This window comes from Chiloscyllium punctatum, chromosome X, assembly GCF_047496795.1.
Source record: "Chiloscyllium punctatum isolate Juve2018m chromosome X, sChiPun1.3, whole genome shotgun sequence".
NCBI lineage: Eukaryota > Metazoa > Chordata > Chondrichthyes > Orectolobiformes > Hemiscylliidae > Chiloscyllium > Chiloscyllium punctatum.
In genome coordinates, this window is record NC_092791.1 from 30217805 (window position 1) to 30231729 (window position 13925).

General features: G+C 45.6%; 1 protein-coding gene across 3 annotated transcripts in view; it reads right to left on the reverse strand.

The window, feature by feature from the left end:
* The window catches only part of LOC140471242 (integrin alpha-7-like), a 196750-nt gene extending 185804 nt beyond the window's left edge, over window positions 1-10946 (reverse strand). The window contains exon 1 of one of the 3 annotated variants that reach the window (XM_072567199.1): window positions 10146-10946. In XM_072567199.1, coding sequence (XP_072423300.1) covers window positions 10146-10318 — 173 coding nt within the window. In that variant the 5' untranslated portion in view covers window positions 10319-10946. The remainder of the gene's footprint in view (window positions 1-10145) is intronic. The other 2 variants (XM_072567200.1, XM_072567201.1) reach the window with 2 other exon arrangements.
* Window positions 10947-13925: the final 2979 nt, after the last annotated feature.

A 13925-nucleotide genomic window follows, 5' to 3' on the forward strand; every position in this document is an offset into this window, starting at 1 on the left:
AAAATCACACACTCCAGGGACCTGTAAGTTGCGCTGTGTCTTTAAGAATTCAGAGCACATTCTAATCATCTGAAATGGGAAATTTCTATTGGCAGGCATGCTCTGACACACAACTAAATGACCAGCTCAGCAGCTTTCAAGACAGATGTAATTTTTTTTAATTTTAAATGTTAAATTAATTACCTTTCTGCTCTTACTGTATTCACTGGGTCAATAGTTCAGAAGTCATTTCCCAGTTTCAAGGCAGATTTCTGTTGCTAGACAATGAAGTGCCACCGTACACGTAAATTTTCACACATATTTGCTTTTGATCAGGATATGTCTGTCTTGTTTTCCTTTCCAGAGCAGTCACAGGCTCTTGAGTCTTCATACTCTTAATGAACTGGTAAGATTGCCAGGCCATCCACGGATTGTGCAGTGACTTGATCTTGAGAGCTTTTTTTATTGCTTAGCGAGCAGAAATTGCTGACTGTAGGCTCAGATAATTGAGGTAGTCCTTTTCCAAGTCCAGTGAGTGCCTTTCTGTACATGTATATGTACGCACTCACTCACAAAAGCTAAGGTAAAGTTGTCAGCTTAGAGCAGGGGACCACTTGCTCATCAGAAGGATGTGGGTTCAAGGTCAAGGCAGCCAAGCACTCCAGTGCACTTCTGGGAGTGTGTTGTACTGGCAAATGTGTTGCTTTTAAACTGAGGCCTTGCCTACTGGTTCAGGTGGACATCAAACAGTCCCATGACCCCATTTGGAGGTGAGCAGCAAGGTTACCCTAATGTCCTGGGACAATATTTATTCTTCCACAAACAGGATGCACTTGGAGAGGATATGAAGAAGAAAGGCACAGGTTTAAGGTGAAGGCAAGAGGAAAGGGGATCTGAATAATGATTTAAAACTTAATGACAAAGATGTCTGTGAGCTCCTTTCATTTGATTAGATTAGATTCCCTACAGTGTGGAAGCAGGCCCTTCGGCCCAACCAGTCCACACCGACTCTCAAAAGAGTCACCCATTTCCCTCTGATTAATGCACCTAGCACCAAGGGCAATTTTAGCCTGGCCAATTCACCTAACCTGCCCATCTTTGGACTGTGGGAGGAAACCGGAGCAAACCCACACAGACACGGGGAGAATGTGCAAACTCCACACAGACAGTCACCCGAGGCTGGAATCGAACCTGGGACCCTGGTGCTGTGAGACAACAGTGCTAACCACTGAGCCACTGTGCTGTTGGAAGGTTGAGAGATGGCTGATTTTGAAATTTGACTGCTAATATTCAGGAGTATGACTGCTCAAAGAAACATTTGTTCCTTTCATCGGAACTGTAGACTGTATGTAATCCTGTTATGGTGTGTCATATCCATCAATTCAGCAACGCTCCTGACGCAACACCTTCCAAACACACAATCACTTCCATCTAGAAGGACAAGGGACAGCAGATACATGGGAACACCATCCCTGCAAGCTCCCCTCCAAGCCACTCACCATCCTGATTCGGAAATATATCCTTCAATGTCACTGGGGCACAATCCTGGAATTCCCTCTCTAATGACATTGATCTACAGTACATGGACTGCAGCGGTTCAAGAAGGCAGTTCACCACCACCTTGTCAAGGGGCAACTAAGGATTGGGCAATAAACACTGACTTTGACACAGAGTTTATACCTGAAAAACATTTTGTTAAAGATGTTTTAACAGGGCTCCAACAGAGCTCAAATCCAGATCGTGGTTTCCACAGCCAACCAGGACAGGGATACACTAGTAATCAACTTCGAGTGTCACATGACATCTTTGCTTCCATGCAAAGGAAAACAGCCTGGCTTGACATCATCATCTCCCAAATGTCTTGCAATAAACAGTGAAGTCCACCCTATGGATGCCACCACTGCAAACACCCCGGTCTAGTTTCTCCTCAGACTGATACAGTATTGATAAAGGATCTTCAAATGACCTATTTGAGCAATTTGGAGGGGGAAGCACATCAGTTTTGGAAGCATCTATCAGGAGTTACAATGAATTCTTGAAAAACTGACTGGTTATGGAATGCATTGGCCTATAAACTGTGCTCTTTGCAGCCCTAAACCTTGCCGTATGGTTCCTGCAATCTGTTCCTTAACTAAATCTCTGTCGAGTGAGGTGTCTCTCAACAGGACCCCCGGGACAGTCACATTATCTGGGCACAGATGTTTGAAGTAGCCCTTCAAACAGTGTCTTATAAAGAGAGCGAATTAAAGACTGACTGCTCCTTCTCACAACAGCCCAGGGGAATGTCTACTGGGAAGGATCCAGGGAACAAGATCATCAATCCAGCTGATCTGTATGGAAACTTCCTGAATCCATTGAGATGTTTAAGAGGGGGAGCATTAAACACGGGGAGTCAGTTGGAGAGAACTTAAACTCCACACTCTTTTTTTTCAGCATGGCTCACAGCACCAGCACCAGCAGAATTGCGTCCCATGAATACAATTACAAAACAAAGGTCAAAAGCAGCTGAAAGAAATGCCAAAACAAAGGGAGTGCGATCATTTGAAAGGGCTGGGGGTGGGTCGGGGGGTTAACCAACAGCAGGGAAAGGGGAAATGTGGACATGGATTTGTCTCAGTGTCTAAAGGCCAAGGAAGGAGGTGGAGGAGAAAACAGTAGGGGTTAAATAATACATGTAAATCATGAATGTGAGGGAGGGAGAGGTTTGGGCTGCGCCACCCCCATGGCCAAATAGCCTGGCAATACTCCCTGACTTTGGCTTGTTTAAGAAAGACAGCAGCTTGGGCAGAGGTCCTGCTGACGCAGAATAAACCAAAGAACTGAGGATGCTGGAAATCTGAAAGGAGCAAAACCAGAAAGTGCTGAAGAAGCTCAGCAGAGAGAGAAAAATAGGAGTTAGTGCTTCAGGTCCAGAACTAGAAGCAGCTGTGAAGAGGGTGTATGAATGCTGATGATGGGGACTGTGGAAGGGGCGGGAGTGAAGGGATAGGTGGAGACAGAGCCCACAGAAAGAGAAAAAAAGTCTCAGCACACAAAGGGATTGTTGACCATAAGCCAAGGAAGACGACAAATTAGATTGGTGATGACAGGGACAATTGGGGTACCTTCCAGCCTTCAGGACTTGACAGCAAGTTTAACCATTTGAGACTGACTAACCCCTTCCATGTCTATTACCTACCCTATAGCCCCAGGCCCTGTCAGTGCCATGAGTTGCTTTTAGCACAGCTAACCCATTTTCACCCACTCACAGTCCCCATTTCCATCTAAGTTATTTTTCTTTCCTGACCTACTATCTACAATCCCTTTGTCTGCCAGCTCCTTTTCTGCCTCTCTCTGGGCTCCATCTCCATCTCTCCTCTCACCCAACACCACGGCGGCATGGTGGCACAGTGGTTAGCACTGTTGTCTCACAGCGCCAGAGATCCGGGTTCAATTCCCGCCTCAGGCGACTAACTGTGTGGAGTTTGCACGTTCTCCCCGTGTCTGCGTGGGTTTCCTCCGGGTGCTCCGGTTTCCTCCCACAGTCCAAAGATGTGCAGGTCAGGTGAATTGGCCATGCTAAATTGCCCGTAGTGTTAGGTAAGGGGTAAAGGTAGGGGTATGGGTGGGTTGCGCTTCGGTGGGGCGGTGTGGACTTGTTGGGCTGAAGGGCCTGTTTCCACACTGTAAGTAATCTAATCTAAAAAACCACCTCCCCAAAACCAGGGTTAAATATTAGATTAGATTACCTGCAGTGTGGAAACAGTGAGGACCGCAGATTCTGGAGATTAGAGTCGAGAGTGTGGTGCTGGAAAAGCACAGCAGGTCAGGCAGCATCCGAGGAGCAGGAGCACAGCAGGTCATCATCCTGATGAAGGGCTTTTGCCCAAAACATTGGTTCTCCTGCTCCTCGAATGCTGCCTGACCTGCTGTGCTTTTCCAGCACCCCACTCTGGACCATAGTGTGGAAACAGGCCCACAAGGTCCATACCAATGCTCTGAGGAGTAATCCACCCAGCCCCATTCCCCTACCCTGATGAATGCACCCAACCCTCTGGGCAGTTTAGCGTGCCCAATCCACCCTCATCTGCACATCTTTGGACTGTGGGAGGAAACCCACGCAGACATGGGTCGGGGGGGGAGGGGGGGTATGTGCAAACCCGACACAGACAGCCTGAGGCCCTGGCGCTGTGAAGCAGCAGTGCTAACCACTGAGCCATAGAGTCATAGAGATGTACAGCACGGAAACAGACCCTTCGGTCCAACCCGTCCATGTTGACCAGATATCCCAACCCAATCTAGTCCCACCTGCCAGCACCCGGCCCATATCCCTCCAAACCCTTCCTATTCATATAACCATCCAAATGCCTCTTAAATGTTGCAATTGTACCAGCCTCCACCACTTCCTCTGGCAGCTCATTCCATACACGCACCACCCTCTGTGTGAAAACGTTGCCCCTTAGGTCTCTTTTGTATCTTTCCCCTCTCACCTTAAACCTATGCCCTCTAGTTCTGGACTCCCCCATCCCAGGTAAGAGACTTTGCCTATTTACCCTATCCATGCCCCTCATGATTTTATAAACCTCTATAAGGTCACCCCTCAGCCTCCGACGCTCCGGGGAAAACAGCCCCAGCCTGTTCAGCCTCTCCCGAAAGCTGAAATCCTCCAACCTTGGCAACATCCTTGTAAATCTTTTCTGAACCCTTTCAACTCTCACAACAACTTTCCAATAGGAAGGAGACCAGAATTGCACACAATATTCCAACAGTGGCCTAACCAATGTCCTGTACAGCCACAACATGACCTCCCAACTCCTGTACTCAATACTCTGACCAATAAAGGAAAGCATACCAAACACCTTCTTCACTATCCTATCTACCTGTGACTCCACTTTCAAGGAGCTATGAACCTGCACTCCAAGGTCTCTTTGTTCAGCAACACTCCCTTGGACCTTACCATTACGTGTACAAGTAGCCACCTTGCTGAGGCAGGGCTACAGGACTCAAAACGCTAATTCTGTGTGTCTCTCTCTCTCTCTCCACAGATGATGCCAGACCTGCTGAGTTTCTCTAGCATTCTGAACTGTAACTGCAGCAAAAGCCGCACCTTTGGGAAAGCGAAATGTGGAAAGGGAGGAGGGGGGAGGATATATTTGTAAAAAGACAGCAAAAAAAAAGCAACGGAAATAAAAATTCGTCAACTGAAATGAAATAAGATGGAAAAAGGGAGTAAATAAGGAACCATTTATCGCTGAAGGAATGATTCACAATGCACACCCTGCATTCTTAAATGATATATAATTGGACACAGTCTAACTGTCCCGGGGATATTTTTTGCAGTATTTCCTAATGGGAGTTAATAACGTGAGTGACACGTGTTCCTAGGCTCACTCAAAAATAAATAAGCCCTGCAATCTTCAAATAACTCTGCCCGGCCACCAGCAATCGCAACGAGCGCGCTATTACCAAAAAAGGTCAGGGCTGTCCCATTCATTCGCCAGTGTATTAATGGTAGGGGCTCCCAGTGGTTTGAGCTGGGGAGCGGCTGGCCAATGTTCATGCACTGTGCAACCCGGCTATCGCCCCTGCTTCGCTGGAAACCACTTTCCAGTGGGTGTGGGGAGTATCCTTGAATATCTCCCTCCAGGGTCTCCCTTTGGTAATGATTACCTCCCGTTACAGCGAGCAAGCGGAGACGGGGAGTGTTCGAGAGCAGATGCATACTCTCGACTCTGGGTGTGTGCTCATTCCAGTGTTTATGAATATTCATGTTCCCTTATTGATTTTCCCAACTATTCGTGATTGAATCCGTTTTGCACCACCAGCGGAGACAAATGTCTGCTTTCCTTCAGCCATTAGTCCACGCAGCAGTACTCAGTGCGGTTGGTAATGTGCTTTCTTCGGATCGAACAGCCCCACGCCCACACAGATATTTTCCCACAGCCCTCGAAGAAATAAGACGTTCCTGGGGACCGCTTGGGCGCGCTTCCGAAAGAAGCTGCCAGCTTCCCAGCTGTCTTCTTCAAATGGCCAACAGACATGATGAGCTATTAGTGAATACAGAAACCTAATGATGTGTTTTATGTTGCTTGCTTCTGAGTAACACACTGATCTCAAGATTTCTAACACCAACAGAACTCCTCTCCCATGGAACATTATCCATCTTCTCGGTGACAGCATAGGCTTACTAACGCACCATGGTAGAACAGGCCCAAGGGACTGAATAGCAGCATATGAGGGGCAGGAGGATCAACGTTTGAATTCCCTGATGAAGGGCTTATGCCTGAAATGTCGATTCTCCGGCTCCCCGGATGCTGCCCCACCTGCTGTGCTTTTCCAGCACCACACTCTCCACTCTGACCTGCAGTCCTCACTTTCTCCACCCTCAAAGGGGCTGAATGGCCTCTTCCTGTTCAGACTGCACTGATTTCCATTCCACCAGGTCAGAACATTGAGCAGATTTTAAGCCCCAGCAAGAAAGTGACTGGAACCAAAATCCAGAGGGAGTAAACAGAGTTAGAGAGCAAGCTAGCCAGCAACATAAAAACTGAGTAAGAGTTCTTAAATAAGAAATGAATAAGTGAGTGCCGGTTCTCTGAGAAAGAGAGCGGGAAATTAATAATGGAAAACAAGAAAACAATAGAAATGCTGCCCATTTTATGTATGTCTTCACTGGAGAAGACTTACAAAACTTTCCAAAGATGATTGAAAACCAAGACGTGAAAGGAAAGGAGGAACATAATACAATTATCACCATCAAAGTGCCAGGAAAAATATTTGATCTAAAGGTTGATAAATCCCCAGGCCTAAATGGCTTGCATCCTCGAGTCTTAAAAAAAATGGCTGCAGAGATGGTCAAGGCATTGGCTATAACCGATTCAATTTCCTTCGATTCTGGAATACCACAGCAGATTAGAAAAGAGAAATTGGAACACCCTTATTCAAGAAAGGGGGGAAACAGAAAGCAGGAAATTGAAGCCCAGTTTGCCCCACATCTAGAGTCATTGGCAAAGAGTCATACAGCATAGAAACAGATTAGCCCATGCTGACCATGTTCCCAAACTAAATGAGTCCAACTTGCCTGCATTTGGTCCATGTCTCTCTAAACCTTTCCTATTCATGGCCTTATCCAAATGCCTATTAAACTGTACCTGCATCCACCACTTCCTCTGGCAGTTCATTCCACACACGAACCACTCGGTGCAAAAAAAGTTGCCCCTCATGTCCTTAAACATTTCTCCTCTTGCCTTAAAAATATGACTCCTCATGATTTCATAAACCTCTATAAGATCATTCCTCGGACTCCTAAGTTCCAGTCAAAAAAGTGCCAGTCTATCCAGCTTATTTTTTATATTGTAAAGGCTCCATTCCCAACAACATCCTGGTAAATCTTTTCTGAACCCTCTCCAATTTAATGATATCCTTCCTACAGTAGGGTAACCAGAACTGGACACAGTATTCCAGAAAGCCAACTCTAACATCTCATATAACATCAACATGATTTGCTAGAACCTATTAAGGGCAATATAACTGAAAACTTAGCCAATCATTATGGCGTCAGGCGAAGTCAACACAGTTTTTTAAAAAATTAGATTCCCTACAGTATGGAAACAGGCCCTTTGACCCAACAAGTCCACACCGACCCTCCAAAGAATAACCCACCCAGACCCATTCCCTGACCTGACATTTATCCTTGACTAATGCACCTAACACTATGGGCAATTTAGCATGGCCAATCCACCTGACCTGCACATCTTTGGACTGTGGGAGGAAACCAGAGTACCTGGAGGAAACCCACACAGACACAGGGAGAATGTGAAAACTCCACACAGTCAGTCACCTGAGGCCAGAATCGGCCCTGGTGCTGTGAGGCAGCAGTGCTGACCACTGAGTCACCATGCCACCCCGTTTTGTGAAAGAGATTTGTTTTGAACAAATTTATTAAAGTTCTTTGGGAAAAAAAAACATGCATAAAGGGAAGCTGTAGATTGCAGAACTCAGTGGTACAGAAGGATCCAGGAGTTTTGATACATATATCACATGAACTTAGTGTGCAGATACAGCAAGTGATTGGAAAGCAATTAAATTGTTGACACTGATCATAAGGGAAACAGAATATAGGGATGTTTTACCACAGCTGTTCGGGGCCTTGTTGAGACCACATCTGGAGAACTGGATAAAGTTTTGGTTTCCTTATTTGAAAAAGGATGTCATTGCAATCGAAGCAATCCTAGGATGCAGGGCTTCTTTTCCAAGGAAGCTTGGTCAGGCTGGCCCTATACCCATTACCTTTTAGAACAATGAGAGGTGACCCTACTGAAATATACAAGATCCGGAGGGGACTTGACAGGGTGGATAGTGGGGAAGTGTTTCCTCTTGTGGGAGAGACCAGAATTAGAGGATACAGTTTAAGAATAAGAGATACTGTTTAAAAGACAATATTTTTCTCTCAGAGGTTTGTTAGCTGTGGAATGCTCTTCCCCAGAGAGAGCCCTGTGTCATTCCATTTATTCAAGGCTGAGTTTGTTAGATTGTTGATAGATAAAGGTGCCGAGGGTTATGGGGCAGACAGGAAAGTAGAGTTGAGACCACACCAGTTGGCCATGATCTCATTGAATAACAGCGCAGCCTCCAAGGGTTGAACAGCCGACTCCTGCTCCCAAGTCCTATGTTTCTATTTTTCCTAAATTTTCCACAGTGACTCAGTGGTGAGTACTGCTGCCTCACAGTGCCAGGGATCCAGGCTCCATCATCTTTCTGCTTACTGACCTACATTGCCTCCTCATCTGACAATGCCTTATTCTTAAAACGCCTATTCTGGCTGTAAAAGCACTCCATGGCCCTTGCCCCCACCCTGCCTTCAGCAGTACAATGCTCCAGATTTGGCCTCTTGCTCATCCCCAACATTATCACTCTACCAGTAGCAACGGTGCTTTCGAAATGCTGGAATTCTTCCCAATCCCTCTCGTGAAAAATCCCACCACTCTGCCTTCGGTATTTTTAACCAACCTGTTCAGAGAGGATGTGCCACACCTCTGGAGAAGGGGCTACTTGAACCCGGGCCTCCTGGCTCAAAGGTAGGAGCATTACCACTGTGCCACAAGAGCCCTTCTGGCTCTTCCTATAAAACCTCCCTCACCTGCTCTAACAGCCTCTTATATGGATGGCTCCGTATCAAATTCTGTTGGAGAACATTGCTGGGAAGCGTCTTGGAATATTTTATTGGAACCAGAGGCGTTCTATAAATGCAAACTGCTGTTATAAAAGGTCCGGTGTTGAGATGTTAAAGTCTGGATGGCCAACTCGAGTTCAGATTCCCCCACGAAGTGGGTGCAGTATTTGAGTTATTAGCATGACAATAAATACAGTGAACGGCTCCCTCCTGCGTCCCCACTCAGTTTGGAGGGATCTTTGCTGGTGAGTTGTGGAATTGTTTGGCTGCTCTGTGTGTGTGTGTGTGTGTGTGTGTGTGTGTCAAGCACGCCTTAAATAATTCATGAGCCGGTCCCACCAAGACGCCCAGATTTTGGGATCATGAAGCGAATTGGGGAGGAGGGCTGGAGGCAGTCAATGGGCCAGACAGCCCCCTCCGTCACTGTACCGGCCTTTTAACGCGGGATAAAGCAATGCTTTGTCCACTTCGTGCAATCTGTAAGATCCCACGCACTCATATATCAAGTGCAATGAATAAATCAACCTTCTAAGTGTGTGTGCTGCCCAGCTCCAACTTTAACGATGCAGTAAAATTACTAAACACTATATCTCCTTCTGGCACTTTGCAAGTCTTACAGTTACATGCACAACAAAATAAAACACGATCATTGACTAATATTTTGCACACATTAACAGTCAACATATGAGAATGACTTTTCATTCTGGATACAAAATGAGTTGGGACGTGTCGAGAAGTGCAAATATTGCCTTTTTTGGAAACTACCATTTTTTGAATTCAAAAGGAAGTTGATATTAAGACAGAGTTGTTGACAAACATTTGAACCGTTCATCTGGCTCTGGCAGAGGTGTCTCCTGGAAATATTATACTTTCCTGATTTTAAATATTCTTCCCAGTGATACAACAAACAATGGGGTGGTCAATCTGCAATTTTGCTCTTGCCTGAACCAGCAATAGGAGACACTGGCGCGGATAACAGACACTGCAAAGTCAATACAGTATATTTCCAACTCACCAGCTCTGTACGTTCGGGTTCGTCTGCTTGTGTAACGCCACGGAAAATCCAAACAAACTGCCTGTTTCTCCTTCCTTGGCGATCGTGTTGGTTGTCTCCAGATTAAAAGCCGAGCTCCGGGTTGCCAGGAGCAGACAGCACACGCACAGCAGAGGTGACATTTCTGAGGGCATACCTCTGGTGCCGCAGAAGCGCTTTCCCAGCTTGACAGAGAGGAACTGACTTGAGTCTCGGTGCGACCTCGTGTTTACAGGAGGCGAAATGCACCGCTACCACTTTATTGAACACTGCAAGTGTTAGTGAAACACTCCCTCTTCTCTCGTTCGCAAACACACAGTCTCTCCCAGAAGTCAGACAGCCTTCCAGTAACCCTTTCACACCTCACGAGATTATTTTGTACTTGAAAGCCCACGAACAGACATGCTTATCAAATTAACACCGAGTACAGTAATACACAAGGTATTATTATAAACTATTAGGACATGGATCTCTATTTATAAACACACTGAACTCCAGAAAACTGACATGCCTTAAACTGCTGTTGATGTTGGAGTTAATGCATAGTTTACCTAACGGGAAAGTGCGAATTAATTGCATTTATTGACAGTTTTAAAAATAAATAGTTGCCTGCAGGGTTACTTAAGTGTTGAACAGGACTTCACTGGAATCCGGATCACCCAATGCGGAATCAACGATCAAATGAAGCTCGCCTGTTTGAAAGAAAATTATGAATGAATGTCGTGGTGTTAATTTCAATCCGTGACCTTTGCGATAACAATGCGGTTCTTTTAAAAGGAAAATGGACAATTGACCTCAAATCAGTATCACGCGACAAACCGAGACCTTGGTGAAGGCTTTTATACACAAAATGTGTTAAGATCTCAATCCTTGCCCTGTGCTTGGTGAGCTGATCTGGGCGGGGGTAATAATTGGGAACACCGATTACCCTCGCCACCCCTGTCCTGAATGAATAGGGTTAAAAGCAACCAAGGTCCCTGAACACATGTCAATGACCTCTGCTGGAAAATGCTCGTGTGTGGTTACGACTGGGCACAGCTGTTATGCTGCCCTCGCTATTGAAGGATTTAAAAAAAAACTTTAGGTAAACAGTTGAAGGGGGTCTACACTTTGCGAGGTTATCACCAAACAGCAAGGACAGTCAGTAGGGGAAGGGAAGGGAGTGAAACAGGAATGGAGTCCAGATCCCAGCAATTTAAATTTAAAGACAAGATCAGGCTGAATATTAGAACTAGGCTGAAAAGATAATGTTTTAAAAGCTTTTCTTTAAAAAAAGACCTCAACCTCAGAATGTCTCAAAATATTGACAATTACTTTTTTTTTGCTATTACGTAACACCGAGCAAGGTTCCCAATATCAGCAGCATGACAATGACAAAACCACTTTCAGGGGTTGAGAGATCAGCATTGGCCAACTACACCAGCACACCTCCTGCTCTTATTTAAAGTAGTGCTGGGTGCTGCTTCTGTATAATGTCTCCAGAAAAAGGCAACACCTGCAACAAAGCAACACTGGGGGAGCGTTTCCCTTGTGTCAGCCAGGACTTCAACATTTAAATCTCTGGACAGGGGGCTTGAATCCACAGTCTTCCACCTCAGAGGCAAGACTGGTGCCCATTGAATCACAGTGAGCTGTGACAGAAAGTTTTCAGGGCTTCTCAACATAAAAATCTAATTTATCTTCTAAACTGGAAAACAACTGATGAAACACTAGTTTCTTTTGCTAGTGGCAGGTATTGTGGCAGCTATCAGAACACGTTGAGTTGTTGGTGCATGATGAAAGCTACAGCAAATGGCTGACAATTGTGACAAAAGATGCCTTGATGGCCTAGTTGGGGGGGGAGCAACTCCCAATACTATGAAGCTACACAGACAAGGTGCTTGCTCAGTTGTTGATCAATGGTGAGTCAGTTGGTCACAACTGGATCAAGCATGTCTGAGCTTGGGAGAGGGAATCTCTGCACCTGCTGATGGTCATGCATTTGGGAGAATATCAGGTGTTCTCAACAATACTGCCAACATCAAGCGAGGTAACCTTGTTCAAACACTGACTGATTGAGCCACGGAACTCTGCTGGCACTGCACAGAGCCTGCTCTGCCACACAGCTACCCTAAGACATAGGAGCAGAAGGCTATTCAGCCCATCAAGTCGGATCCATTATTGATTGAAACCATGGCTGATCTGATCGTCCTCAACTCCACTTTCTTCCTTTACCTTTGACTCCCTTCCTGATGAAAAAATCAACCTTGAATATGGTAAACGCCCCAGCCTCGACAGCCGTCTGTGGTAAAGAATTCCACAGATGCACTACCAGAAGAAAATCCGCCTCAGCTGCTTGAAATGTGTGACCCCTTATTCTAAGATTATGCCTCTGGTCCTCGACTCTCCCACAAGGAAAAATGACTTTTTCGCATTGCCCCTGTCAAGTTCTCTAGGAATCTTGTACATTTCAAAGTGGTCACCTCTCATTCTTCTTAATTCCAGTGAGTATAGGCCCACCTTACTCAACCTCTGCTCATCAGCCAGTCCTTCCATACTTGGTATCAGCCCAGGCAACATTCTCTGGCTTGCCTCCAGTATCCTTCAATAAGGACAAGGACTCCCAAAATCCCTCTGTTCTGTAGTTTTCTGCAGTCTTTCTCTGTTTAAATAATACTCAGCATCATTCCTTCAGCAATTGGGAGAGGTTGGATAGGCTAGGGCTGTTTTCCCTGGAGCATCGGAGGCTGAGAGGTGACCTTATACAGGTTTATAAAATCATGAGGGGCATGGAGAGGATAAACAGACAAAGTCTTTTCCCTGGAGTGGGGGAGTCCAGAACTAGAGGGCATAGGTTTAGGGTGAGAGGGGAAAGGTATAAAAGAGACCTAAGGGGCAACTTTTTCACACAGAGGGTGGTACGTGTATGGAATGAGCTGCCAGAGGAAGTGGTGGAGGCTGATACAACTGCAATATTTAAGAGGCATTTGGATGGGTATATGAATAGGAAGGGTTTGGAGGGATATGGGCCAAGTGCTGGCAGGTGGGAGTAGATTGGGTTAGGATAATTGGTCGGCGTGGACAAGTTGGACTGAAGGGTCTGTTTCCGTGCTGTACATCTCTATGACTCTAATCTTCCTGTCAAAATGCATAACCTCACATTTTCCCACATTGTATTCCACCTGCCATGCTTTTGCCCACTCATTTAACCTGCCTTTCTCCCTCAACAGACTCTTTGTGTCATGCTCACCACTTGCCTTCCCACTTATGATTTGGAGATGCCGATGTTGGACTGGGATGTACAAAGTTAAAAATCACACAACACCAGGTTATAGTCCAACAGGCTTAATTGGAAGCACTAGCCTTCAGAGCGACGCTCCTTCATCAGGTGATAGTGGAGGGCTCAATCCTAACACACAGAATTTATAGCAAAAATTTACAGTGTGATGTAACTGAAATTATACATTGAAAAATTGATTGTCTGTTAAGCCTTTCATCTGTTAGAATACAGTGATAGTTTCACTTCTTTCATGTGTAAATCACAAAACCTTTTCTTAAAAAGGTTGCATTCTCAGGTTAGCTGTTAACAATGGTGATAGCTAGACAATAAGTTGAAGGTGTTGGCCCCCATTGTGTGGCACAGTCATTTCTGGCTGAAATATGTGTCTGAGGCTAATGCAGACCTTGGGCATTTCAAGAAATGAATATATTAACAAGTTTGAAGCCGTTCATTATTAGGAGGAGGCAATGAATTACTCAATGAATTACTGATTGGACAGGCAA